This window comes from Crocodylus siamensis, chromosome 1 (assembly GCF_052110815.1).
Source record: "Crocodylus siamensis isolate JL-2025a chromosome 1, ASM5211081v1, whole genome shotgun sequence".
In the NCBI taxonomy this organism is placed as follows: Eukaryota; Metazoa; Chordata; order Crocodylia; family Crocodylidae; genus Crocodylus; species Crocodylus siamensis.
In genome coordinates, this window is record NC_143395.1 from 232,568,742 (window position 1) to 232,596,474 (window position 27,733).

Consider the following 27,733-nt stretch of genomic DNA (forward strand, 5'->3'; position numbering starts at 1 on the left):
TTCAAGAGGGATGTGGACAACAAGGAGAGGGTCCAGAGGAGGGCCACTCGCATGATCAGGGGGCAGCAGGGCAGGCCCTACGAGCGTAGGCTATGGGACCTGAACCTGTTCAGCCTTCACAAGAGAAGGTCATCTGGTGGCCATCTACAAACTGGCCAAGGGGGACCAGCAGGCTATGAGAGTCCCTGTTCCCCTAAGCACTACCAGGAATAACAAGGAATAATGGCCATAAGTTGGAGAGTAGATTCAGGTTAGACATCAGGAGGCACTACTTCACTGTCAAGGCAGCTAGGATCTGAAACAAACTTCCAAGGAAAGTGGTGCTCGCCCCTACCCTGGGGGTCTTCAAAAGGAGGCTAGACAGCCACCTAGCTGGGGTCATTTGACCCCAGCATCCTTTCCTGTCCATGCCAGGGGGTCAGACTAGATGATCTGCTTAGGTCCCTTCCAACCCTATCAGTTATGAAACGATGAGACTTGGGTTCTTCTAGCACCGTTTCTCTTGTGTGTTTCAAAGGCTGATCCTTGGCCTTGTCTGAGTTGGTCTGCAGTTTCCTCTCAGAAGGCACATCTACATGAGATGTTTACTGTGGAGTTGCCTAATTAAGTGCACAGTAAATGTCTCAGCATCTACACATGCGCATGAAACTAATAAATTCTGCAGCAAGGGAGTACTTGTTAATACCTACTACCCTGCTGCAGAGTTTTTTTCATGCACATGTGTAGCCATTGACCAGTTGGCTGGGACATGAGGGTGCTTCAGTGCCAGGGCTGCCTGCTAGCTAGCCCCATACTACTAGCTAGCCCTCGTTCCCCAGCCAGCCCCTCCGCAGCACACAGAGCTGCTGGGTTAGAGCCCTGCTGGGGCTGCTCCAACTTGGCTCAATGTGCTGCAGTCTAGACGCACATGTAGTCATTCATCTGGGAACTTCCCAGGAGCAATAAATTGCGGAGCAGTAAACTCCGCAGTTTGTGGCTGCCCCCTAATGGCACATGTAGACACACCCAGTAGGAGCCAGGTCAGTTAGAGGTTTGTGAAGGACAGTGTAAGCACTAGGGTTACAATAGGCATAACATGTATTTGAAAATGCTCTTAAATCTGTGCATCTTTCTAAACCAGTGTCTTCAGCTTTTCAGCCTGGCTACAGAAATAAGTGATAGCTCCTGGGAAAGGGAGACACTACAATCTTGGGGCTCAGTTGTGCTGAGCTGGGGCCCATGCAGACCCCTATGTCCATCAGCTGTGCTCCTAGACCTCCTCAGAGTGTAGAGGGGGAGTGCTTTTACTATTCCCTTTCAAGGGATGTAATGCTTACTGTGTGAGCTGAGACCAGATGATCGTGACCCCCTCCTTTCCAGTGCAGTTCTGAAAGCAATAACTGTGCCTCCTTCCAAACAGATGCTATGTTGTGGTCAGCAGGCCTTTTTGCACAGTCCCCCACATAAATATGGCCTCCTGATACTGACAAGCAACCTGCAAAGGGCTAAATAATTGCTTTATAGCACACAAAGGCAATCTGAAAGGTTTGTGTCATTCTAATAGAAATATACTTGTTTAACTGAGTAATAGGAGCAATGTCAGCTCAGTAAACAGGCTGCTACTCATAGCCACGGTGAATAAACAGCTTCTAGTTTACTGACAGACTATGTAACTCATGATAGCAGTCTCGTTTTAAGGTGTCAGTGAGTGAAGCAGAAAAGAGCATGTAAAAGCCAGCAATGGCAATCAGATTCTGTTGCTAAGCTTTTTCTCCATTTCTTAGGCCATTGATGCCTGCCTTGATGTCATTGGGGGCCGAGATGTACCTGGAGCTAAAGTAGCGTTGTGGGCGGAACACAGAAAAGACAGGCAGAAATGGAGACTCAATAAGGATGGAACCATTAGTTCATATCTCAGTGACCAGCTACTTCTTGATATCAAAGGTACCAAAAGGCTCATCTACACACTCAGTGCATGTTTGCTGGTATATTCAGTTATGGCTGGGACTGATTATTGGACATGATTATTCCAGTGTTCGGTATTCTCAAGCAGTTGATGATGTTAAACACAATTAGCTCCCTTCATCTGTGGAAGTGTTCCTAAATCAGCAGATACAAAGGTTTCATTTTTTGTTGATCTGTTAATCTTAATGCAGCTGGAAAGTAGCCATAACCCACTAAACGTGGGCAACTGTCACCAGCTCATGTTGCCCAAGAACATTTACGAAGGGGAATACTTTGAAAATGACCAGAGATTAATTTAGGTTTAATACAGGCCTCATTCATGAAAACACAAGTGTATTTCCATGTTGCTCCTCATCAGTTTTGCTTCAACAGAACTGAGGTGAAGGAATGAATGCAGTGCTATGGAGTAGCAGTTGTATAAGATGTTAATGCAAGTTTTGGACATGCATCAAATCTCCAATCAAATCTCCAAATACGTACTAGCCTTCCCTTCACTGCCACCCTCTTGTGGCAAAACGAAAAACAGCCAAAGAACGTAAAATACAACCCATCTACTGCATTGTCCTATCTAGAGTCAATTCACCTTCTAGCACAGTTAAAAGGCAGGAACTGCAGTTTCTCAAGCTATATGTCTACTGTTGTAGCACTCGATGAAAACAGTGGTACACTTAGTCTGTACTCAGGTGCGGGCTTCTCTTCATCCTAGTTGCCAAGATGCACTGAAAAAGCTGAAACTACACGGCAGGCACTGAAAGGCATTACTAGAGTAGTAGCTGGACCTAGCATATGGTGTTATAGACAACCATGGGTGATAGAAAGTGATCTGCATACTGTTAGATGAGAGGGAATCCATCCAAGATGAGGTGTTTTTAAAATATGGTCCAAGTTTAAAAATAAAAACATTAAACTCTGTCACTCAGATAAATCAGGATCTCTGATGAGTCCTACCATATTAATGGTGGGCTTTTTCTTGCTCTCTATACAAAAAGTTAAGTATATAGTACTTTTATAAATAGCTGGCTCCTAACATATTAAAAACAAACTAAAATATCTACAAGCAGTAGAGATGCTAACTTTTAAAATAGGAAATGAGACACTTTAAAAATGCTGTGGAACAGAGTGAATTTTTGTAATACATGTGGAAATCATTTACATTTGTGCTGCTTTATCCAGTGCAAAACCTAATACTGAAATGGCCAAGGGAGTCCATAAGAATACTCTTGATGAGGAACCTGAAGAGAGAGATTCAAAAAGCAGCTATAAATAGCAGTTCCTTTACATTTAATGGAGGGACTTGGGGTAAATGGTATTCAGTGCAAAATACACTATAGTACTTGTACTGCTTATAGTAGAGAGAGAGAGAGACAAACCTTATTACTGTATATAGGAAATCAAACTTTTAGGTGAAGTCCTTCAGAGAATAACCCCTTGGGTATTTTCCTATTGTGGTAATATAGGCCTTTAAAATGCACTAGTATTTGTAGCTGGAGCTCTGGATCAGCCCATGACAAGAAGTGCATGGGAGTGTAAGGAATGGCTGAGAACTAGAGATGTCTATAACGGACAATTCCTTAATGCATCCTGGGAAAAAGAGCTTTAGAAGTGTCTTCCCTGCTTTTAGAAACATGTACGAGAGCAATAGCGTTCATTCTAAATAAGAATCAGGCATTCTGCTGTCTTTCTGGCAATAGCATTAGTACATATACAACAGAAAGGTGGAGGAGGCTATTGGTCCCCTCTAAGTAGTTGCAATGGCACAGACAGGGCAGAATTCAGTAGAGGGGACAGGAAAGAGAAGTTCAAGATAGACACTGGAAGTAGCCAGCAGCTTAATCTGCTTAGGGGCACAGACTGCTAGTGGGAAAAGCAAGCTGTGGGGGGATGAACTGAAGTTCTGGTTCGGACAGAGGGTTAAAGGGATGAGGATGTACAAGGAGTTTAGATAGGGAGACATATGAGACTGAATCAGCAAGTAAAGACTCTGACGTGGAAATGTAGATGATGCCACCGAACAAGGAAAACAAAGAAAACCGTGAAAAGGATCCATACTTAATTAGGACTCAGTAGGAATGTCTACATGTGCAATTCATGCAAAGCAATAAACTCCAGAGTTTACTGCTGTCTGAACATGCGCTGGGACTACAACATACTGAGCTGGGGTAGAAAAGCCCTGGCTGGCAGGGGACCTGGGAGATCAGCTAGCCCAAGGCTGCTCCCTACAGCTCAATGTACTGTAAAAGAGCTCGCTGAGGCACAACAGTGCTTCAGTGTGGGGCTAGCCAGCAGGCAGACCCAACACTAAACCACCCTCGTGCCCAGCCAACCAGGGCAGCATCTACATGTACTGCTGCAGTTTCTTACTTCGCAAAATAGTGCTTGTATTTACAAGAGCTATCCTGCTGAGAAGTAAATTAGTTTACTCCAGCCTAATAGGGGTGCACATGTAGACACCGAGATGTTTACTGTGCAGCTAATTAGTCCATGCCACAGTAAATGTCATGTGTAGATGCGTCCAACACCTTGTGTGGTAGGGATGAATTACACCGATACATAAAAACATTAAGGACATAACCAACTTAGACAGCTAAGCATGGCCACCATCAAGCCTACTGGAGATCCAGGTCTCGTGCATCTGTAAGTGAGCACCATAGAGCAGCCTGATCAGGTGTTGCCAGGCTTGAAGCATGCGGGCAGGGTGTGCTCAAGAACACCCCAGCTAGAACACGTTGGTACTATAGTGTGGACATGGCCAAAGCAATCTGTCCAGATGAGTTAGCCTTGGGAGAGAGATTTAGTCCCCTGTAAATACCCTCTGAGCAACTATAAACCTCTTTCCATAGCTAAAGCCCCTTCAAACTTTTTATACAAGTAGGAAAGACTTCTGTCCTATTTTTATAACTCATGATTCATATAATAACTAAAAAGTATGCTTAGCTTTGAAATGAATGCCTTTTCTTTATGGGAATTTAGTTGTTCTGCTAGGATTTTTAACTTAGCTGATTTTCTGACTCTGCTTATACAAGTGCACGTAATTAAAATTGCAGCTAAGTCTATTTGTTGTATTACTGAATCTGCATAACAATTAACACCTTTTTTCAGGAGGAAATTATTATGAAAGGAGCTACATCATTGTAAATCATCCCCTGGAGGGTGAACGCTCACAAAAATGGAACATTGAAATTTTGTGAAAAAACTGCTGCCCCCTCTGAAAATCCTGGAGACATGGACCTACACAGTGTATGAATGCTTTCAGAAGGAACTACTGAAGTCGCATGGCACTGGAATGATAACCAAGACATCTACTTTGTTCTTCCTCCACAAGGCACTGACTCCAGAAGGAACTGAATTTTTGCACAACTGTAGAGGAGCTCATAATTTATGTTTTTCCTTATTCCCACTGACTTTCCACTGAGGCCTTCCTCCTCTTTAAGCACCATTTAATCCTGTGTTATTTCATTACACCTGTTCAGTTTATCCTTACCAATTCAGTGAATGCAAAGATAAGCTAGAAATGTTGTAGTTCAATTGTACTGTCCCTTTGGGTCACTGTCATTCCTTTCTCTCCACAAACTGGAGAAGCTCACTGATTAATGTACTAGTTTTTCAGCTCTGGTGATTCAGACTCACCTCTTATTTTACATCTCAAAAATCAGCCCTTGCTCATGTGCCATTTAAATAAGTGTACAGGGGAAGCCTATGACTGAAATTCCAGACCAGTCCTATGGTGGGGCTCTGCTGAATGGGTTTAATGAGGAAAGGCCAGATCCTCACCTGCTTAAAGCTGTAGTAAGGACCTCTGAATCTAGGACAGTTTACAGTTAAACATAGTTCTGAAGGCAGGGGCCTATTTCTATCCAACTAGCTCACACAGATGGTGTAAAAGGGAGGCATTATTATTTAGTTAGAACAATGTCACATAACAATGCAGATACTTTAGACAAGTGGTGCTCAACCTTTTGTCCCCACAGGGCCAGCTGTGAGGTGAATGAGGCCCTGGGACCAGTACCACCTAGTCCAGGAACCAGAATTGGATCCCACGGTGCTGTCACTGGCCCCATCCTACCACCCCACTCCCCCATACCAGGACTGGACCCTGGAGCCTGGCACTGCCTCCCCTCTTCTTCACCCCTGCCCAGCACTGAATCCTGGGTTTGGGCACCCCATGCAGCATGCGGGGCCTAGGGCTCCCCATGCATCTGGAAATTTAGTAGCAAAGGGAGGGTGTCATCACTCCCTTGTCAAATTTCTGGACCCAGGGGAAGCACTGCAGGCTGAATGACAGCGCTGCAGGCCAGGGGTTTGAGTACCCCTGCTGTAGAACAGACCTGTTAGATTAAATCACTGATATTCCACTGTATATAGTTTAAATTATCTGTTGGGCTTGAAACCAGAGCAAAGTCAATAGTGCATATATATAGAAGTGTGTATATTATCTAACTAATGTGCAACTGTGCTAATATGCTGCTCCTCCAACTTTCCCTTGGCAAAATGAGAGAGGGTATAATATAATGCATGTTAACTGGTTTGTAGGTCATTAGCATGTTGCAGTTCTTTCCCCTCTGCTTCAGGCAATTGTTCAGTCTTTGGGAAAAGATCTCAATGTGTTGGTGAGTCCTAGAATCACAACACTATGCAACTTTCCTTATGCTGAAAGAAGCATGATTAGGAACTTTGTTCCATCTTAAATGAAATACAAATACATTCCACTGTTGTGGGTGGAAGGTGTTCAAAACTAAATTGGCAGTGTTAGCCTAGGACAATATTCAGAGTTCTGTGACCATCTAGAATGGAGAAAACTACCCCCCCACACACACACCTCAATTCTAGTTTGTATGTCACTACTTGAATTGGCTTTTACATGCAGTTCAAAGTATGATGAGTATGAAGAATGATGGTTGTCTTGTCCAATGACTGTTCTAGCGCCTGCATTTTATAACAGTATAGAGGAGCTAACACCCAAAAGCCAAAAAAAAATCATTTCCTACAACTATCCTTATTCGAGTCTTACATTCAAACACGACTCCTCCCAGGGTACCTTAAGTTTCAATTTTGGCTAGAAATGAGTGAAATGTGGAAGCCTATTTTTGTATGAAATGAGATGGAATTCTACAAAGTAATATTTTAAATCACCTTATTGCACTTACTGTTTTACATTGACAGATTAATCACGCAGCCACTCTTGCATCATTGTGATTTTCTGAATAAGTTAAGTTTTTCAATGTATATATTTTTTCAACTAAAGTATGTGTATTTGTTTAGATATTTCTATGTCAGTCTAGCAATATACCAAATAAGTCCTAAATGTTTTTTGCTTTCTAGAAGTAGCTTAAAAAGCCTACATGCCCAATCGCTAGTCCTCACTAAACAATGCATAATTGTATTCAGTGTGCCAGTGTTACAAAAGAAAGAAAAGCAGGATTTTTTACTTAAAGATCTTGAATGTAAATTGCTAAATATATATATAAAAATATATATTTTATTGTATAAAACTTTGAGAGGATCCTTTTGCTCTGTAGTTTTGTACTGACTGTCTAAATGCAATAATTTTGTTCTTAAAACACTCGAGCATAAAAATCTTTGAAGAATGACTTCCAAAGAGCAGGGACTGCCAGTTACCCAACTCACAAATGTGATCTGCCTGTTATGTTTTTTCTATGCCAGTAGATTGCAGTCTTAAAATAAAACGTAACCACATCCTGTTTTGTTAGTCCATCACTTGGAAACAACAGTACTGTGTACAACCTCTCCTCATGTATGCAGCTTCAGGTGTTGGTCAAAAAGTGCTGAACCAATAACTTAATGGGAGGGGACTATATGTTGCGGGAAATAGTGTTGGTTATCTGGCCCTGGTATACCATTAGTTATACCCCATTTGGGTGGATGTCTTCAGAAACAGGACATCTGTAAGATACAGGAAAGTTGAATGCTGACTAAAGGGTTCAAATGTTAAATACTTACTTGCCAATTACCACATTCACATATAAACAAAACTTGGGCTATTTTTAACTAGAAAATCCATTTTCTGAAAGGATAAATTCACATCCTCTCTGAGTTCAGAGTGTGTGTGTGTACATACATGCACACGCACCAGTAGCCCCTTGTGCAAGGTACTTGGGCATGAAATATGTCTCAGTGAATAATGAGACAAATTTACCAAGATAAAATTATCTCCTGTAACGAGATAAATTTTACAAGACAAATTTTATTACAATAGCAATAACAAAAGAATAACCATAAATGAAAACTTACCACTACCCTCTGGGTCCCACTCACTCCAGCCTCGTTGCTAGGATTGTGTTTACTGCCCTCCCTTTATGTAACAACTTGGTTCACAAAGAAAAAATCCTCAAGAAATTACACTGAGTGAGAAATGATATGTGGGATAAGCTTCCACATTTTAACTATTTTTGCAACAGCCATTTCAATTTTGTTAACTTTTACCTCCATGTAGTCTGCTACACAAATAGAAAAGACCCATCGTATGGTGTCTTGCTGACTTTACCAAGAATGTTGTATGCTGAGCAAGTAGAAGGAAGACATAAGCCCATATGCAATAGCTATACTTTAAGTACAGCAGAGTGAAACAGCCAGGGAAAAATCAGAGCCAGCAGGCAACAAGAGATATAAGATAATGACCCCACACGCACACATTTTGGTAGCAGGAAAGCACTGTCCAAACAGCAGCAGACTCTCAATGGATTGTGTTTGTGACTTGACTTGGCTTTGCACTGGACTTGTTCTTCTTGTATCATGAAATGTTTACTATGAATTGGGCATTGCATTTTGAACATAAATCCCAACCTGGAGTAACTCCAACTTGATTAAGCAAAACCTGCTGAAATGAAACAGACATGTCTATAAAAGATCATTGCTTCAGCTTCTGAATTGTGGGGTATATCCTTTGGGAACACAATTTCTTGCTCACCAGTCTCACAGAGCAGAAGGCCAGCATTCCACATACTTTCAATAATTTGAGTCTTTCTGCTACTACCCTGTGTCCAACTATGTTATTCTCATATTTATGATTTCAAACTGTCATACCTCTTTCAAGTTTAGCTTTTCTTGAGAGAGTCGCTTTAGGAAGAGAGCAACTGGCATCACAAAAACGGGGGTGGGGGGAACAATCCACACACCACAGCATAAAAATACTGAGGGAAGAGCCTACATAGAACAACACACTTTTTTTTTTTTTTACCAGTTTTTTGAGAGATCAATACAAGCAGAAGGAATCAGATAATTCTTTGTAAGTATGTGCTCAAGGGAAGAGATGTGATGTTCCAGGAGAGTGACTGATTCACAAAAGATTCAGATTACTTCAATGAGACATTCAGTCCAGAGGGATAAAACAAGGTTTTCTTTCTCTGCATCGGAACTGAGACGCAGTTCCTTCACACAGACAGTAGCACTTGTCCAAATTTGCTTCAATGCATCCATGTGAGATAAAGGAAAACGTAATCCATGGGTCTAAAAAAATTTAAAAAACTGCTCAAGTACAAGTTACACCATTCCTCCTATTATATGGTGAGTTTAATACACAGCTCTCTGCTTCACTGTACCACCCCCACTTGCCCTGGTGCTATTTCACTGGGGCAAACTGCAGCCTAGTGGTGATGAAATTATTCAGGTCATCCATGTTTCCTGGTTTATTCTGCTGCCTTCCTTAAAACAACTCTGTGAAGGCCACAACCTGTGTCCTGCCCTGATGTCATGTCATTGCCCAGGGCTGTATCTATGCTCAGAGATAATGTGACATCCCTTTTCCCCTCCTTATTAGAAACTGACTTTTCCTCTAGGAACTGTACACAGCCAACACCCTTCACAGACTTTATGTCATCCAGCAGTTCCACCCCATCACTTCCCCTGCAGCAGAGATGGTTGAGAAATCACAGCAGCATCCCAGCTTGACTAGGATACAGCAGGTATTTACTTGCTACCCTGCTCTGCTCTAAGAGCCCCCCCGCAGTAGGGAGGGGCTTGCTGTGAAACTACACAGTGGATCACCTTGCTTGAAGCCATGCTAAGCCAAGAGAGTATGAGTACCACAAGGAACAATGGAAAGGCAGTGAGGCACCAAGCAAACTTTCCTCCTCTGCTTTTATTACATTAACAGCAGACAAAGGAGCTCCTCCAGATGACACAAAGCTTCAGTTATATTATTTGCATACAAAAGCATACAGCAAAGAAGTGCCAGGCAAACACACTAGATGTTTTAATGCATCCTAGAGACACTACCACTGCATGTAGAAGAATTTCCTGGCCCTAGAAGAAGGGAAAGCGAGCTGCACACCCCCCTCTTGAATAAATGAGGAAGGAAAGGCTACTTTCATCTTTGCCACAAGTGCTTGACAGAAGCCTGCTAAAAACCACATTGCTGGCACACAACAATTCCATCCCTCACAGAACTGACATGGAATTCCCCATGCTGAGGTGCGACTGAACCAGAACATCACTTTGTCTTCTTTTACTGGCTCTTACAGAATATGAACAGTCTTAAAAAAAAAGAAAACCATCTAATCCAAAGGAGTTGCCCAAAGGAGACTCTTGTACAGGAACAACTGTGGCTGGGTTTGCATCTACAAACAGGCTTGTGACACACTCCCACTTCATTCTGGGAAGAGCTGACTACAACCCTAATGGTAGGCATTTTACAACAGGGGTGCTTAACCTCTGGACCATGGGGTTCCCCACAGGTTCAGAAATTTGGCAACAGGGGAGCAGTGGCAGCATTAATTGTCACTCCCCTGTTGCCAAATTTCTAGACCCATAAGGAGCAGTGCAGGCTGGATGATGTGTTCTAGATCACAGACACACGTGGTCTAGCCACAGCACTACACTCACTTGGATGCACAGACAGAATTGGCATGCTAGATCACACCCACCAACTGACCCCACACACAATGCAGTCCACAAAGTGGACTGTGTACCATTCATCCAACCCACAAGGCCAGAAGATTGGGTGCCACAGGTTTGAAAGGTTTTGCGGATTGAATGAAATAGTGAAATCATCAGCAGAGACATCCTCTTGTTCTGGCATGGCTTGTTCTGGGACTGTATTTGCAAGTGGAGGCAGAATGCCTCACTTCTCACTCCCCCACCCAGCAACAAGATATATAGATGAGGAACTTATGAAAGCAAAAAAGTCCTCCCATCCTCCAGTAAGTCTGCCAAGAGATAGAAGCAAGATTGAAAGACTGAATTTCCTCTGATGCAGTGGCACAGACAGCTTTTTCATATATCCAGAGCTTGGCATGAAGCATTTGCAACATAGACACAGCAATAGCACAGGGGAGGGACACTACTTAGAGCAAAATCTCCTAAATGAATAAGACTTGAAAGGCGAGCAGAGCCGAGATGCTTGTACTAGAGAGAAAGGAAACAAACCTCTGCTCCATCTTCACTAGCATCTTCCTCCTCATTCCCCATCATGTGCATTTGTCTGCTGTTCTTTAGGGAGTGATAGACATAAATCATCTCTTTGCGACACTCATCCTAAGAGACAGCAGGAAGAAAAGAGTCCATTACACAAGTGTGCTCAAAAGCCATTAACTGGCGACAGCTGCCTCCTGACTTAGGCAGCTTGTTCAATGCTACCCCCAGGAACATTCAACACACTCCCTTCCTCCCCCCATGGCTATGAATGCTGTTCCTTGAAAAATGACTCTCAGACTTCCAGCTGTCAGCCCACAATACTGACATGAGCTGGGCTGGCAGGCATCTTGTCTTGCCATGACTGTGCACATACAACAAAGAGGGCCCTGCTTAATCCAGCCTCTGTAGTAGATCTGTCACTGGGCTGAAACTGTATGGTGGAAATCAAGTGATTTAGTAAACATACAATTTTTCCAAAGTGCACATTAAGCAGAGTCCTCACAGTTCAGAAAAAATTTTCATTAGAAGCCAAACCTGATCTGAATCAGACTCCAACCAGTCCTAGACTAGAAATAAAAAAAATTAAGAATTACTGGCTCTCAAATCTGCAAGCTCTGAATGTCAGTTTAGCAACAGGGAGACATACAGCTGCCCCAACTCCTCAGCAGAAGCCCTCTGATCCAGGACAGTCCCAGGAACGCAAACAAGCTTGGCTTTGCTGCACCTACACTGTAAAAAGCTGACTAGTTTCCAGGTCCACAAATTAAGATCCTTTCGCCACTAAATACTAGAGGCCTCCTAAATTCTATACCAACAGGTCTTGCCTTGTGTCAAGTTTACTCAACAAACACCAAGATGCCATGAAGAATTAAACAGCAGCACCATGGCAGGGCCAAGCTAAGAAACAAAAAGCTAAGTCTGTTTTATAACACAGGTTAAAGCAGCGGCATGGAAGTGAACAGAGTTGTACCTGTTACATACTGTCTTTGACTAGACCATCAAAAGGGAATCCCATCTGTGCTCTTGAAAAGAATGCATCTATTTTAGAAGCAAACCTCCTTTGCTGACCAGCAGCAGGATGCATCAGGATATACAAGAGATCTCTAGGGAGGCCCTAAAACAAGCAGCTCATCTCCCATAAAACCCCAGCATGTGGGAAACAAGACTGTGGAGTAATTCTAGTGATAAACTCCTCTCAAAAGTAAAAAAATAAAACCCCCCATTCACTCCAGGTCACAGAATGATACTACATTTGCACACTAGTTTCATGACAGATCCCAGCTGGACACTGGGAACCAGAGTGTCAGATCAAGACCAGCACAGTAAAGCCTCAAAAATCAGAGCAGCAGTCCTCCAAAGTGTATGTAGACAGTCTCACAATACTTACAGAATTCTCTTGATCTGGTTCCACTGTAATTATAGCATGATCTTTGAACTGCAGTCTGATTCTGCTATCTAATTTGGGTAGTTTTCCACCTAAAATAAAAATACAAGCCTTCAAAAAGGAAGGAAATCAGCCACCTTTTGCATCCAGCTTTTTTCAGCTTTTCTCCCCATCTCCCCCACAAGTATAACTTAAATATATAGACGTGAATGTCTGTACTTCTGATATTTGCTCATTCTTATATCATGAAAAACGTATTGATTTCATTAACTAAAATCTGTAACACTTACTCAGATTTAACAGTAATGATAATAGCAAGCAGGATATTGGCAGCAACCTCCATCAGTTAAACCAATACATATACTCAGTAAGGCATGCTAGTCTTTCAAGGGTTCTGTATGACAAACATTTGCTATCTACCTAAAATGAGCAAAATCCAAACTTTAATGCAGACATGTCATGAAATTATTTGATACCAATTAAGCATTTTTAATCCCAGGATCTCAAAGCAATCCACCAACAGGTTAGTTAAGCCTCACAACATGCCTTTCTTTGGGAAGACTGGGTACAAGACATATTTTACAGATGGCTAAACAGAAACTGTAGCACAGAACTGACAAATGGCCTACCAGTACTCCCTAGCAGGCCAAAGGATTGAAAAGGCCGAGGGAGGCCAGAGTAATCTCAAAAATCAAATCCTAAAAGAACATGGTCGACTTGCTGACTCTACCTGCTGCCCCTCTTTTTTGGCGCACAGGATTGATTGGGTTGTTAGCTCACACCCCAGGCCTAGCACAGTGAAAAATGACCCTGGGCTAGAGCCTACAAATGCTGCACCATACAAACCACAACAAGCAGCACAAGATTGCAACGGCCTCACCATCCCCAGCCAAGAGAATCAGTGGGAAGCTTCAATTTCACCTGGAGTCAAGGGACCAGTGCTGCTCCCCAAGAAAGGTGGTAACCGGTTCAGAACAAAGTCCTTCTTCATGTCAGATGATCTCAATTCTTTGGTGTTTTCCAGCCGGTCTGCAAGACTTCTCAGGAAGCTGCTTAATCGTCGTGTTGAGTCAGCTATATCCACCTGCTAAACACACCAAGAGAGACCTGCACATGAACCCAAATGCATTCTCTAAGCCTGCCCTAATTCACTAAGGGGAAGGTAGTCCAAGATTCTCATGGCATGGCAGATGTTGAGAACTCTACTACTCCAAAAACAGGGATAGATCTGAGGGGTGGGCGTGAGGGAAGGGGGGTCATATTTCAAGGCCTACTGGTGTCCCTGTGAACAGCTCTTCCCCTCTCTCACCCCACCAATGAAAATCATTTATTTTACTGCTTCAGCATATGCTTTCAATTATCCTCATAGCCTTTCACCCTTGTATCTGACAGTATCATTTATTCCCAAGACAATGGAGTCAGTTCCTTTTATTGGCTGTGCTACGCAGACAGCTCACACTAATCTTGTCCCTAGTTAATGCAGTGCAATTCACCAAACAGGTGTCACTTGGAGGGGTTACGTATGTGTGGCTTGTTCCTTCTGCATGCTGACATGCCAAGGAAATAACAGACCAACAGGAGAACAAGCCAGAGACCACACAACAACTTATGGGGCAGCCTGCTTTAAGGGTTCAGGTACCCTGCCAGAGGGCAAGGTAAGGAGAGAATGGTGCTCCAAAGCATTACAACTGCTTGGGGAAGTGGAGGGAATCACAGACTTAGAGCAAGCTGGAGATGCAGAACTGAGTGAAAGCAAGTCAGGCCGTGCTTCAGGGTGGCCTATTCTTTGGAGCTGAAGATGCAAAAGAACTGAAGACCTTACAAGGAGGTGGTTTTGTTGTTAGGCAGCAGGCCAATCTGTCTCTCAAATGATCCCACCAAGGAATTCTGCTGAATTCCTAAGAGAGGGCAACAAGCTAGACTGTCCCGAGCACTTCTTTAACACATAGAAAACTTATGCTGGTTCCCCCTCTGTCTCCTCTCTTTACCATAAGCAGTTGCCGAGGTATGCTTGTCCGTAGCTCCGTATCTTCCTTTGCTGTATCAAACACAAGTCCAGGAATCACATCTAACAAGAAGTCTCCCCAAGAACTGGAGGGCAGAAAGAAACAGAAAGGACCGAATCAATCACTTTGATATCAAGCTCAAATAGACGCTGTTCCCAGAAGGTGCTTACAGTGAACTCAGACACAAATTTCACTACCTAGGCTGAGGACAGACCAAACAATTATGCTCATAGGAAAACATCAGCTGATTTACCGTAATTGTTTCACATGTCTGCTCCTATCCCATAAGTGAAAGCTAAACTAAGATGGATTACTCCTCAGTGAAACTCCTAAATTATTGTGGTTTAGTTTCTGCTTATTACAAAGAAGCATGAAGACATTAAACAGTTACAGTTGATCAACTCAAAATACAACCACATTAACAACAGCTAATGTGGATTCCAAACCTGAACTTAAACCAACATTCTAGGTCATGAACAAACAGTACAGCAATTCCTCCTCAGCAGGCCTACTGTCTGAGACTTTACAAGTAAATCCACCACCCCCTAAGAGAATCTACTATAGATTCCAATGGGAGGATTGTGGCTACACAATTTATGTAATGGGGAATTGCTCTTGTCCTTTCCCTCTAGCTTGCTCCTATGGCCTTTGGGCTAGTGGCAAGTGAGACCAGGTGGCTTGGGCTTGCACCTAGGATGCTTGCCATAGATTTAGAGGTACCTGAACCCCAGGTTGAAGAATCTGGGAGGTAGGATACTTGGCAGTGGTAGTACCACACAGACCTGAATGATTGAGCTTTGCTCAGTCAACGGAATTTGGAACCAATTTGGCTGATTTGGCCTGAGGCACAAAATTAAAAAAATAAAGGTGCCCATCAGTCTGTTTGCCCAATATGGGCCATGTATTTTACAGTCATGCTCAGTAATGGCTGCACCTAATCAACACAGCTAGCTTCCATGACTGAGCACATGCTGCTTTTAGCAAATGTCTAATGATAGACAATGTATCTAATGAGGTTCCCTTATATCCAAATGTAAGACGAGAAGCCTTTTTCCCCCCATGCCGACTGGGGGGTGGAAACCTTATCACAGTGGTTCTCAAACTTATGAACTAAATCAGAGATGCACAGCACCGTCTTCTGTAAGCAGCAGGCTTACTTTCAGAGCTTCCTGCAGTCCCTTCACAGCATCTGATGAAGTAAGCCTACTGCTTATGAAAGCTTATGCTATACATCTCTGTATAGCTTATGTTATAGACATCAGTCTATAACAGTGGTCTCCAAAGTGGGGTGCACGCACCCCATGGGGTGCGCAAGACAATCCATTGGGGTGCAGGAAGAAAATATCAGAACTTCTTTTTATATCTATATTTATATAAATATACATATATTGGGGGTATGTGCTAAAAATTTTTTTTACTGATAGGGGTGCGCGATCAAAGAAGTTTGGAGACCACTGGTCTATAAGATGCCAAATGACCATGCCTTCTGTTGGACTTCAGACTGACAGGGCAACCTCAGGCAATCCTGTGTAAAGCCATGTTTTCTCCAGTGCTGACCGACAGTATTTGAGCCTGGTTTGGGCAATTCCTATTCTGAACACACAAAAAGATTCCCTTGAATAGATTCACAGTACAGTAACCTGCTCCCAAAAAAATTTCTGCCCTGAAAAGACAGAGGGTGTTGGCAGAAGAAAACACTGTCACAAGCTATTTTGGGGCACAAACGTGTAGCCTATCTGGTGATATGATTTAGATGCCCATGCGCACATTCTTTCCCTGCAGAGCATGATCTCAGCGGAAGTGGGAAAGCTACTTCACATCCACGGCAAGTAAAAGCATGCGCACAAGCAGTGGACACAGAGCAGCTGAAATACAATGAGTCTGTAACCTAGCACCTTAGAGTCATCTGTTTGCATGCCTAAACCCAAAGCAATTTCTGCTCCACTAAAGCAGGTGAAATACCGCATCTCCATTAAAATCCAGACAGATACTTTGGGATGACCTGGAAACAGTTCTTGGAACATTTAACTCCATTTAGCCATCACCAACCCTGAATCCCACTGTAAAGTTAAATCAGCAAAGACTCTCCCAGTGTTTGGCAGAGACAGAGCCCCCTTCTTCGAGCTGTTTCATCCTAACTTTGAGGATATGGACCAATTTCCAGGAGTAGGAAATCTGACACCTGGTCATTTAAAGGTGGTTACCAGGAGATCAAGTACAAAGGTTGCTGTTCTGGGCTTCAGGAGGTTTCCCAACAAGTAGGGAACGTGGCATACAACCACGCTTATTGTCTGAACTGGGTCTAGTCATATCTGGCCACAATTTGCTGCCAGTGGAAACCCTTGCTGCATCCAACTTCTAACCCAGTGAGTGATTCTCAACCTTTTTAGACTCAAGGCGCCTCTCATCAGACTTGAGGCATTACTTTTGTGAACTGACTGGCACCCCAGTTCCAAAGCTAATTAATCTGTTATGGTGCTTACCCTCCTTGCAGAGGACCAGGCAATGCAGGCAGGGAAGCATCCAGGCAGGGGCAATAAGCCTGAGCCTTAGCTTATCTACTTATCTCCTCATATATGGTTTATCTTTTCTCACCTCAGCAACACCCTTCAAAGGATCTCACAGAACTCAAGAGTGCCCTGGCACCCTGATTGAGAATCACTGTCCAAACTAGCACATCAAGAATCAGTGGCTGAAAGCCAGTTGGGAGGGAACAGACCTCCCCTGGGGTGGAAAGGAAACCATAGGAAGAAAGTTTAGGCAATAATGCGGACAGAGAAATTAATTTCTGGGGAGCAGATGGAGGTGGTAGTAGAAGCTTCTTGTCAAAGAAGGTTTTACAGTAAGTGAGACAGCAAAGATTGGTCTGGGTCACTACCAGAGGCAGGCAAGGAGAAGAGGCTGAGGTGCAAGGAGTGGTGATTGATTCATTCCTATGTGCTCAGAAATCCTTCTTTGGGTTAAGAGATAAGCCATAACCTTATCCTGTCATAAAAGGCTGTAAAACACAACTGTAAATCTTCATGTCACCTTATTTTCCACCTCGATTCTCCAGGTGGTAAACAATAATTGCAAAGTTCAGCAATACAGTTTTAAAAAAGAAGCTTATTTCCTGTTTTCATGTGTCAATTAATTAACTATTCCATCTCCAATTTTTATTACTCCAACTGCCTTAGATTTCATTAATCACTGCTGCACCTTTAACTTATCTATCATCCACTGAAAGATTTCAAAACAGTAAACCACACAATACTTTGCAAGGAAGGCAGCGTGTGCTGTCCTTGTAACACAGTTGCAAACACTGCGGCCCAAAGGCTAAAGCTATTTGCCTAAGGTCAAAAAGTGAGCACACTAACTGGACCAGGAAGAGAACCCAATAAATCTGACTGCAAAGCCTTTGCCCTAAAGTAAGGGGGTCAAACATATGGTCTGCAGGCCTGATCCAGCCTCACCAGGTTTTTTTCCAGCTGGACAATTTCACTTTTGGATCAGGCCAGTGGAACTTCTTACCACAGCTTCCAGAGCCACTGTGCCAGCACAGCTAGTACCCAGGGAGTTAACATCATCCCCATGCCTTTACCTTCCAGCAAATTTCCAAGCCTCGTTTGCCCTGCAAATCATAGAAAATTAGGGTTGTAAGGGACCTCAGGAGGTCATCTAGTCCAACCCCCTGCTCAACGCAGGACCAGCCCCAACTAGATCATCCCAGCCAAGGCTTTGTCTAGCTGGGTCTTAAAAACCTCCAGGGATGGAGACTCCACCACCTCTCTCGGTAACTTGCTCCAGTGTTTACTACCCTCCATGTAAGAAAATTCTTCCTCACCTATAACCTCAACTTTACTCACTGCTACTTGAGATGGTTGCTGTTTGTTGTGTCAACCACCACCACTGAGAACAGTCTAGCTCCATCCTCTTTGAAACCATCCTTCAGGTAGTTGAAGGTTTATATTAAATCACCTCTCAGTCTTCTCTTCTCCAGACTAAATAAGCCCAGTTCCCCCAGCTGTTCCTCATACATCATATGCTCCAGCCCCCTAACCTTTTTCATTGCACTCCATTGAATTCTCTCCAAACTGGACACATTACTCCAGATGAGGCCTCCCAATGCTGAACAGTGGAAGAATCACTTCTCTCGATCTGCTGGCAACGCTCCTACTAATGCAGGCCAGTATGCTGTATAGCCTTCTCTTCAGCAAGGGCACAAATCAGTAGCAGGCCAAGAAGCATAGGTGACGTTAACACCCACATGGTGGTTGTGTCAATACAGCAGCACTAGCAGCTGTAGCATGACACCCCACAGTCCAGATCTCACTCAATGCATTTGAATTTGACATCTGTGCTCTAAAAAATAGCGCTGCTTCTCTGAAACACCTGTATTCCAAGTCATCTTTTGCATTTCATAGTATCATAGTGCTTAGGGTTGGAAGGGACCTAAACAGATCAGGTCCAACCCCCTGCCCTGGGCAGGAACAGGTGCCAGAGTCATATCACCCCAGCCAAATATCTGTCCAGCCTCCTCTTGAAGACCCCCAAGGTAGGAGAGAGCACCGCCTCACTTGGGAGTCCATTCCAAAGCCTGGCAGTCCTAACCATGAAGCAATGTCTCCTAATGTCCAACCTGAACCTTATCTCTAGCAATTTATGGCTGTTACTCCTACTAACCCCGTGTGGTGCTCGAGGGAACAGAGCCTCACCCAATTTCTGCTGGTCCCCCTGCTGAGTTTGTAAACAGCCACCAGATCTCCTCTGAGCCTTCTCTTGTGGAGGCTGAGTAGGTTCAGGCCCTTTAACCTATCTTCATAGAGCCTGCCCTGCTGCCCCTTGACCATGCAACAGCGACTCCAAGATCCCTTTCTGCCACTGTGTTGACAAACAGGGTATCCCCCAGCCTATAGGTGTGTTGCTGGTTCCTTCTCCCTAGATGCAGTACCCTGTACTTGTCTGCATTGAATTCCATCCTATTCTCATCCGCCCACCTCTGTAACCTGTCAAGATCTAGCTGAATTCTGTCCCTCCCTCCAGCATGCCCACCTCACCCCACAACTTGGTGTCATCAGTGAATTTGGACAGCGTGCTTTCCACCCACACATCCTGATCTCTGATAAAGATGTTGAACAGTACAGGCCCCAGGACCGAGCCCTGGGAGACTCCACTGCCTACATCCCTCCAAGTCGAAAACGACTCATCCACCACCCCTCTCTGGGTGTGACCATCTAGCCAATTTGCCACCGATCTGACTGCGTAGACATCAATGCCGCAGTCACCTAGGTTTTTTGAGAGAATGTAGTGGGAAACTGTGTCAAAGGCCTTCTTAAAGTCCAGGAAGATACCATCCACCCCAACACCCTCCTCCAGGGACTCTGCAACCTGATCAGGTTAGTCAGACAGGAATTGCCCTCAATGAACCCATGTTGGTTGCCCCGAGCATTACCTCCCCTGCTGGACCCTTGTAGATGTGCTTCTTGGTAATTTTCTCGAAGGTCTTCCCAAGGACAGAGGTAAGACTGACTGGCCTGTAATTGCCGGGGGCCTCCTTTTTCCCCTTCTTGTAAATGGGGACCACACCAGCCCTTTTCCAATCCTCTGGTACCTAGTGCCCCACGAGCACTCAGAGCCGTGCCAGGGCTATGACCCCTGCCAATTCCCTCAGCACCCTCAGTTGAAGAGCATCTGGACCTACTGATTTAAACACATCCAGCCCCTCCAAAAGTTCCCTAATTAGATCATCCCTGACCCTAGGCATGGTGATGCCTCCCCTGGGTCCATCCACAATTCTAGTGGGGGATATGTGCTGGTCCCCGTTCAGGAATATGGAGGCAATATGGAGACATTTATCCACACACAGGCCCAAACTGCTGCCAAAGAAGCAATGCTTTAAAAACGGTAAGGAAAAAATTACTTGTTTTGGTAGGTGCTGATGGTCACATGAGTAGAATAAGAAACACCAGGAGGAGTATTGGCTTGGTGGATAGTCCCTCTTGGAAAGTAGAGCAAGTCACCTGGCTGAGGGAGAAGAAAAAGAGGAAAGCAGAATGGCATATTTAGATCTCTTTGTACTTAGCCTACTGAGGTATGAGCTAAACAAAGACAATATTCCCCAGGCAGAAACATCGACAGCGGACTAAAAAATCCTGCAATGCCATACAGCCATGCTGCGAAGGGTCTCATATGGGACAGAGGCACTCCAGGGTAAAAAACCAAAAGCTGAAATAACATTTACTATTATTTGTAAATTTAAAGTGAGCTCTGATGTTACAACATGCATATAAAACTAACCATGTATGCATGAAATGGAGAAGCATTCATAATCAGCTTGTAGATGGAGTGAGCCAGTGAAAAAGCAAAAAGCACAGCCTAGTGATACCCAAATTCAACCTCATCTTCCTAAGGAAAAAAGGAGGGGAAGCCTTGTTAAGGTAGTAAGAGCTGTTTGTGCTACATGCTAATTTGTTTGTAAATGTCACTTAAAGTCTTCTAGTTAATTTGTTTATTTAAGAAAAAAAACATTAGCACACAGGGGAAAAACCTGTCTTTTGACACCCACTGAAATAAGACTTCTACAAAAGTGAGCAAATGCTTTTTAAAACTGATGCAATTTAGGAGGAAAGAGACAGACAGAGGAAAATAGGAGAGAAGAGAGACAAAACCAGAGCAAAGACTACAACTATGGAAAAACCTCCACTACAGAAAAAAAAAACCAAACAAAAAACCCCCATATTTTAGCCCCAGAACAGCTCTGCCACCCCAACTGACAAGCTATAGTTTGCAAGATCAAGCCAGGTACAAAGCACTGCCAAGGATGAAATTGACTACATTACTGGACATGTAAGTCTATTTTAACATGTGGGTTGTTTTACAGTTTCTCCCAGTCATCACTGTATCTGGACATCACAGTCCAAGGGCAGGGTCATAAGATAGTAAAGATGATTTTTTTTAATATTTTATTTGCCCAACTCAAACCATTTCTAAGCCTGTCAATCTGATTAAACCCAGAAATATGTTAAGCAAACACTCTGCAAATATCTACTTTAAGGCATTTAATTAAAGGCCTCTCCAATTACTGAACTTTACAGAACTGAGCTCCCTCTCTTCCGCTCATCCATTTTTAATGAGCTGTGGTTTGTCAAAGGTAAGCCACAGAAGTTTTACTCACTTTTAAAACAAGCTTTCTTCTGCCATTAATCAACTAACCTAACTATCTACCATGATTTAAAAAGTTCTGGCTATTTATGTGGGGAGTTGTTAACTTTTGTTCCACTCACCTAGACAGCAGTACCACTGACACATAGGGTAGACCTAATGACTGATAACTTAGAAATATGTTGGATTTTGTTGTTTGTTTTTTTAAAACATACACCTCCTAAATCTTTATCCATGGTCAAATCCTGGAACTTCTATCATGATGAAGAGCAATTAATAATTTGTCCCCCAACCCAAATTTCTCTAGGATAAAAATGTCCTGCTATCCAACCCCACATGGAGAAGAAAGGGATCTGTTTAGTAGGAAGCTTACACTGTCACATGTCAGAGCAGATCTATGCTATAAGGACCAAGTCCTTGTGAGCATTACTCACTTGAGAGTACCATGGACTTCAAGAAACTATTTTTCTTGAGCTAAGCAAGCAGGATTTGAACCAGCTCATATGCATGTGCAGTATTAAAAAGTAAGTATTTTAAATCAAGGACCAGTAAAATAAACAGACAACCACTGCATTTTCAAACTTTGCCTGCGACACTCTGGGAACAGGTGTCATGGACTTCTGTCAAAGGGTAGAGTCCCCTGGTGTTTTCATGACTTCTAAATTGGAGGGATAAATCCGACTATGGAAAGGCTGGATAAGCAGTGTTAGTTATATTAGCTACTGGCTAATTCCCACAGAGTTGGGCACAAATAGCAAAGCAACTGTTAGAGTCCCCTGATGGAGAGAGAATCAAGTTCCACGAATACATGCTAAGATTGGAAATTTAGGTGCCAAGTGGCATCAAAACATCACCACCAGCTTCCCACCACCAGCCTCTATTGTTTCTGGAAGAACAGAAAAGGGACAACGGCACGGTACAACCTCTCACTGGTCCACAGTCTGGACTACACATGAAGGATAGGCAGCAATGCAAAGAGAGAGAAAGGGGGAAAAAAAAGTCTTATTTATGATTTTTTTTTTTTAATCCTTGAAAGAAGTTTTGGAGCCGATGCCAAGCTGCACTTCCCTGCTAGATATACTTCACAAAACAAATGCAGCATGATAGAGGCTGTTCAGAAAGAGATAGAACATAGGAAATGGAAGGCACCAAACATTCAAATAAAAGCCTGCATTTGAAAACAAATGGAGTTATTTGTTAACCCATTCACAGAGCCAGGCTTATACTCCATTAATGGCCACATTGAAGTCAATGGAATTATTCATGGAGTACACTACTATTTAATGAGATGGAAGGTATTGGCATGTGGCCTACAACATATCACAAATGAGAAGAGAGATAGCTATCAGTACTACACTTGATCCGAGCCTTTGAGATGCCAAGAAGTTACCCAGTAAAAGTCAAACCTTACAAGCTGCCAGAATACAGATCTTCTACTGTTAGAATTGATTCAGGCTTTAACAGTCATAAGATACTTGTGTCAAAGCTGGTTTGATTTGAACCCTTACAAAAAAATCTAGATATTTTGCAGGATTAGGCATTAGGATAGAGAAGCTGATGAATTCTAGAATAAGACCAATTTACTTGGTGGGTAAATAACATACATTTGAAGTACAGACCCATGACAGAGAGGAAACTGAGTACCAAGAAATCAGTTGTTAAATGATTTGCATTTAGAAGCCCTTCATGACACTTTTATACCTACAAAAGCAGTCTCCCAAATAAAGTTGAGATAAAACTCTGGAAGTCAGCAACGTTTACTGCACATGGAGGTAAGACGACCTGTACAGAACACTGTGGGATTACACAGCCTGGGTTGAAGATAGCTGCATTACTCATTGTTTTTAAAATCCAGGCCAATGGGTCCAGTTGTCTAGAAGGCTCCTCCCCACACTACGTTGCCAATACTTCATTTCTACCTATAAACTTTGAGCAAAGACTGGACTACAGGGTGCCTACAGAAGTTTAGGGGCCACACTCTAATTCACAGTGCTTTACACAAAGCACCATGAGTTAGAGCCCCCCCCCCCATCTCATTCCCCCAACCCAACAGATATTCACCTGGGGGTCTGAGCGGCTGCACCAGACCCGGAAAGTGGGGGGGAGGGGGCAGACATGACCAGCAGCCTCTGAAGATGTTGCTGAACTGTCCCTCTCCTCACTCCACACCCCCGCACCCAATTCCAGGGCTGTCAACAAGGAAAGGGAGATAGGAGGCAGCAGCATAGAGCTCCTGGCTGCTTTGCCTGGCTAGAGCTGGAGGGCAGGGTGGAATGAAGTCCCCTCACCTCACAAGCCTCCTCCCAGCTACTCCAACTAGGGTATGGGGGGAGTCAGGCTGGGCCCATGAAGTGAAGTGAAAGGGGGCTTCCTTCCTCCATCCCCCGCCTGGGCATCTTGACAGTGGCAGCAGCAGCCTCTGGCTGCTTTCCCCCTCACCTTGTAGGCCCAGTCCAGCATCTCCCCGCAATATCCCAGCTCCGTTCTACCCCAGCCCCCCCCAGCTCCAGGCAGGCAAAGCAGCCAACAGATCCATGCTGCTCCCTCCACCTTCCCTTTTTCTCCCCCTCCCACCCCTGCTGACAGCCCCAGGGCCAGGGCTCGGCTGGTGCTCACTGACACAAGCGCCAGCCCAGCTCCATAAGGCGTGAAAAATTAACCCTGGAAGGAACACAAGTTCCCTATAGCACACTGCTTTAAAGCACCTTGATCTAATACCTGATGTGACATGGGTTCATTTTTTGGATGATCGGCCATTTTAGAAGTGCTCTGCAGCCATGTACATGCATTGTCACAGCTGTAGAGAGCTTTCAGGGGTCCGATCACGTGAAAAATGTAACTTGCATAAGCACCCTTAGTGTGCCAAAACTCATGCATGATGGGTTTTTAGAAAAACTGTTTATTTTAAAAGTCCATTAGCTCAATACTCTGGTAATATTTAGATAATGAAAAAGGATAGCTAAGTGAGGCAAGACAAGATTTTTTAACAGAGTTTTGTGGTACCAGCTGGAAAGCTACATGACTACTCCAACTGTTGCCTGTGCACTACCATTCACAGTATTAATTACGTTTTTAATGTGCCAGAGTAGAAAATTATCTTTTTTTCCACTAAGGTTGGGAAAGCCACATACCACAAACAGTACCTTTAACGTGAATTCATGTGTTGGATTCCCAATCCTATCCTCCGATTCAACACTATACTCCCGAGCTAGGGGAACAGTAGGTTTGTAAAGCCGCCAGTGTTTTTCTCCTTCCAGCTGAAGTATAAATACCTGCAGAGGACACATACCAACATGCATCAATGCATCAAAAAACCTAGCTTCCCCTCAAGCCTCCCAATAATCAGATTTTGAATCCCTGCTGTCTGAAAAAATCCATAAAAGCCGAGTCAGAAATCAGAGAGACAAGTAGCAAAGCAGCAAACACACCCACCCATCAAAGTGATGGCTTTCCTGGTGACACCCACCACTGCACAAAGTTCAAAAATAATTCTCTGCTAGTCATGTAAGAATGCAGAGCCTCTGAAACAATCAGTGAATATTACTCATCACAGACTTCAGAAGTCTTTTTGGAACTGTTCTACCAGTTGTAATATTTCTCCCTCCCATTTTAGGCAGCTGAAAGACGTGTTTTACATTCACTACGTGGCTGTAAATACATGTGCAGCTAAAATTTCTGTAACAAAAATGTTAAAAACATTTAACTGAAATGCAATTTAAAATAAAATAACAGATAAGGTGAGTTGTGATAAGACACCTACACATTTTATTTGCAATATTTCTTTATCCAAATTAGAAATATCCTGAGTAAAGAAAATGCATTATCCTTATAACATGACAGTTGAAACGTGAGAGAGAAAAGTAATGTAAACCCCAGCTTCACAGTTTGTTTTATTTAATATGTTTAATATTAGAATGTTTCTGTTGTTATTGTTAGAAGGTTGATGCAGACACAGTTGGATTTAAAGATACCCTTGTAGCATTTTCAAGATACACATCCCCATGTTAATCTGGTTAAAAATGTAACCAATAAACCAGCTAACGTGTAAAAATGTTAAAAGGTATTGGAAATAAATCCATCCTCAAGAAAACCACAGATGACACTAAATTAAGGAATGCTGGCGATACGGTAGAGGACCAGATACTTATTTTACCCAGGAAGATTTTGATAATCTTGTGGATGGAACATTAGAAATTATATGAAGTGCAAAAATCACACCCTTCAGTCCCAATAATGACTTGAGCTATAAGATGGGGCTATGACAAGAGACAACTGAGAAAAACAGGAACTCTGTCCTGGTCAGCTGCAGGGTGACTGGTGGTTGGAAGATCACAAGTATGATGCAGTTGCAAAAAAGGTCAGTATAATTCTGGGATCTATTATGCAGGCTGTATTGTAGTACAAGCTGTATGAAGCGCTAGTGATACCCCATTTAGAATACTGCATCCAGTTCTGGTTCCAGTGCTCAAAAATGATTAAACTGGAACAGATACAGAGAAGAGCTACTCAGATGGTTAAGGGAATTAAACACATAGGAAAAATTTAAGAAATTTGGCACAATAAAAATTGAGAGGGGATATATTTCATAAATACACCTATTACATATACCTATGATACATACATACATTCATAACTGTGTATATTTATTAAATATACTTCAGAAATACATTTGTATGTCACTATTAAGGAGGGAGAAGAGCTTTTCAGACTTGAAAATGAAACCAGCACAAGATCAGACTGCTACAAACTAGTTAAGAATGCATTTACTTTGGAAATTGGAAGAATTCCAAGAAGACAAAGTTTTGGAAGCTGGGATAAAAAGGTAACTTTCAAGTCTGTTTGTTACTTGCCTCCAGGGGCCAAGAAAGGATTTTTCCCCTCATTAATGTTTTATTGGCTTACCTCAACATCATCATAGTGGGGAGGAAGGCCCTGGGCCTCCTGAGGGGTAATGTAAACGTTGGAGCCAACCAAAGAGCCAAAGTAGCATTCCAGCTTCTCTTGGATCCTCCATAACTCATCCTTCAAAGAAACAGGAGACAAATGATCAGTGCACAAACCAGACATAACTTCGAGGGGCAGGGGCAGGGAGACTTGTTTTATTTTACAAATATCTGATCTATGGCTCTAATTATATATCCAGCCAGAAAGGAACTGGAGTAAGATTATGAAGACAGAAATTTGTCAAATAAAGCACATTCAGCATCTCAGCTGCCATGCTGCAATGAATGCCTGATGAATTATGCTCTTGGGCAGGGGCAGGCAATTATTTGCGGGGGGCGGTGCTGCTTCTTCATGAGTTTTGGTGAGCTACCAAGGGCCACATGGGTATCCCCACCCCTTCAGTTGCCCCACCCCCTGGTCATCCTCTTGGGACTGGAAGTCCCGCCCCCCTAACCCCTGACCTTTGCCACTGGAAGTCCCTCCCCTTCCCCCTGGAAGTACTCCTCTTGGAGAGGTGGCCTTGGAACCTGACCCCTCCCACAAGCAGGGACCCAGCCTACCCCATCAGGCCCCAGGCATCAAAAACTGGCCAACCCCCCCACCCATCACTGGTGCTAGCATGACCTGGTCCTGACTCATCCCAGGCCCCCCCCCACAGCAGAAGCCAGCCCAGGCCCGGGTCCCCTCACCATGACAGTACCCTCCAGTGCTGTGGGACCCCTCCCGTCCTGAGCCGCAGGGGGCTCAGCCACAGCTTTCCCTCCCCGGTGCGGCCTGGGCAGCCCATCCCATCCCCTATCAAGCAGTGGCTTCCCCACATGCTGCTACACTTTCCCCTACTTGCACCAGCTGGTCCCAAAAGGCAGGAGGCTCCACTGCCGCTTCTGCTGGCCAGTGCCGACCCAGCCGGGTGCCCCCAGCAGCATGTGAGAAGTCGGCTCCAGAT

At 43.6% G+C, this 27,733-nt stretch overlaps 2 protein-coding genes across 8 annotated transcripts in view; one reads left to right on the forward strand and one right to left on the reverse strand.

The window, feature by feature from the left end:
- The window catches only part of CRYBG3 (crystallin beta-gamma domain containing 3), a 143,208-nt gene extending 135,565 nt beyond the window's left edge, over positions 1 to 7,643 (forward strand). Inside the window, exons 21-22 of the mRNA XM_090058875.1 lie at positions 1,764 to 1,923; positions 5,044 to 7,643. Coding sequence (XP_089915001.1) covers positions 1,764 to 1,923; positions 5,044 to 5,132 — 249 coding nt within the window. The 3' untranslated portion in view covers positions 5,133 to 7,643. The remainder of the gene's footprint in view (positions 1 to 1,763; positions 1,924 to 5,043) is intronic.
- Positions 1 to 27,733, reverse strand: part of RIOX2 (ribosomal oxygenase 2) — a 66,241-nt gene that overhangs the window by 29,231 nt on the left and 9,277 nt on the right. For 6 of the 7 annotated variants that reach the window (XM_090058882.1, XM_090058878.1, XM_090058902.1 and 3 more), the window contains 8 exons: positions 26,746 to 26,865; positions 24,987 to 25,115; positions 20,603 to 20,706; positions 14,686 to 14,788; positions 13,619 to 13,784; positions 12,701 to 12,789; positions 11,326 to 11,433; positions 8,127 to 9,408 (listed from right to left, as the gene is read on the reverse strand). In XM_090058882.1, coding sequence (XP_089915008.1) covers positions 9,250 to 9,408; positions 11,326 to 11,433; positions 12,701 to 12,789; positions 13,619 to 13,784; positions 14,686 to 14,788; positions 20,603 to 20,706; positions 24,987 to 25,115; positions 26,746 to 26,865 — 978 coding nt within the window. In that variant the 3' untranslated portion in view covers positions 8,127 to 9,249. Of the gene's footprint in view, positions 1 to 8,126; positions 9,409 to 11,325; positions 11,434 to 12,700; positions 12,790 to 13,618; positions 13,785 to 14,685; positions 14,789 to 20,602; positions 20,707 to 24,986; positions 25,116 to 26,745; positions 26,866 to 27,733 lie in introns of those variants that run through there. The other variant, XM_090058912.1, reaches the window with a different exon arrangement.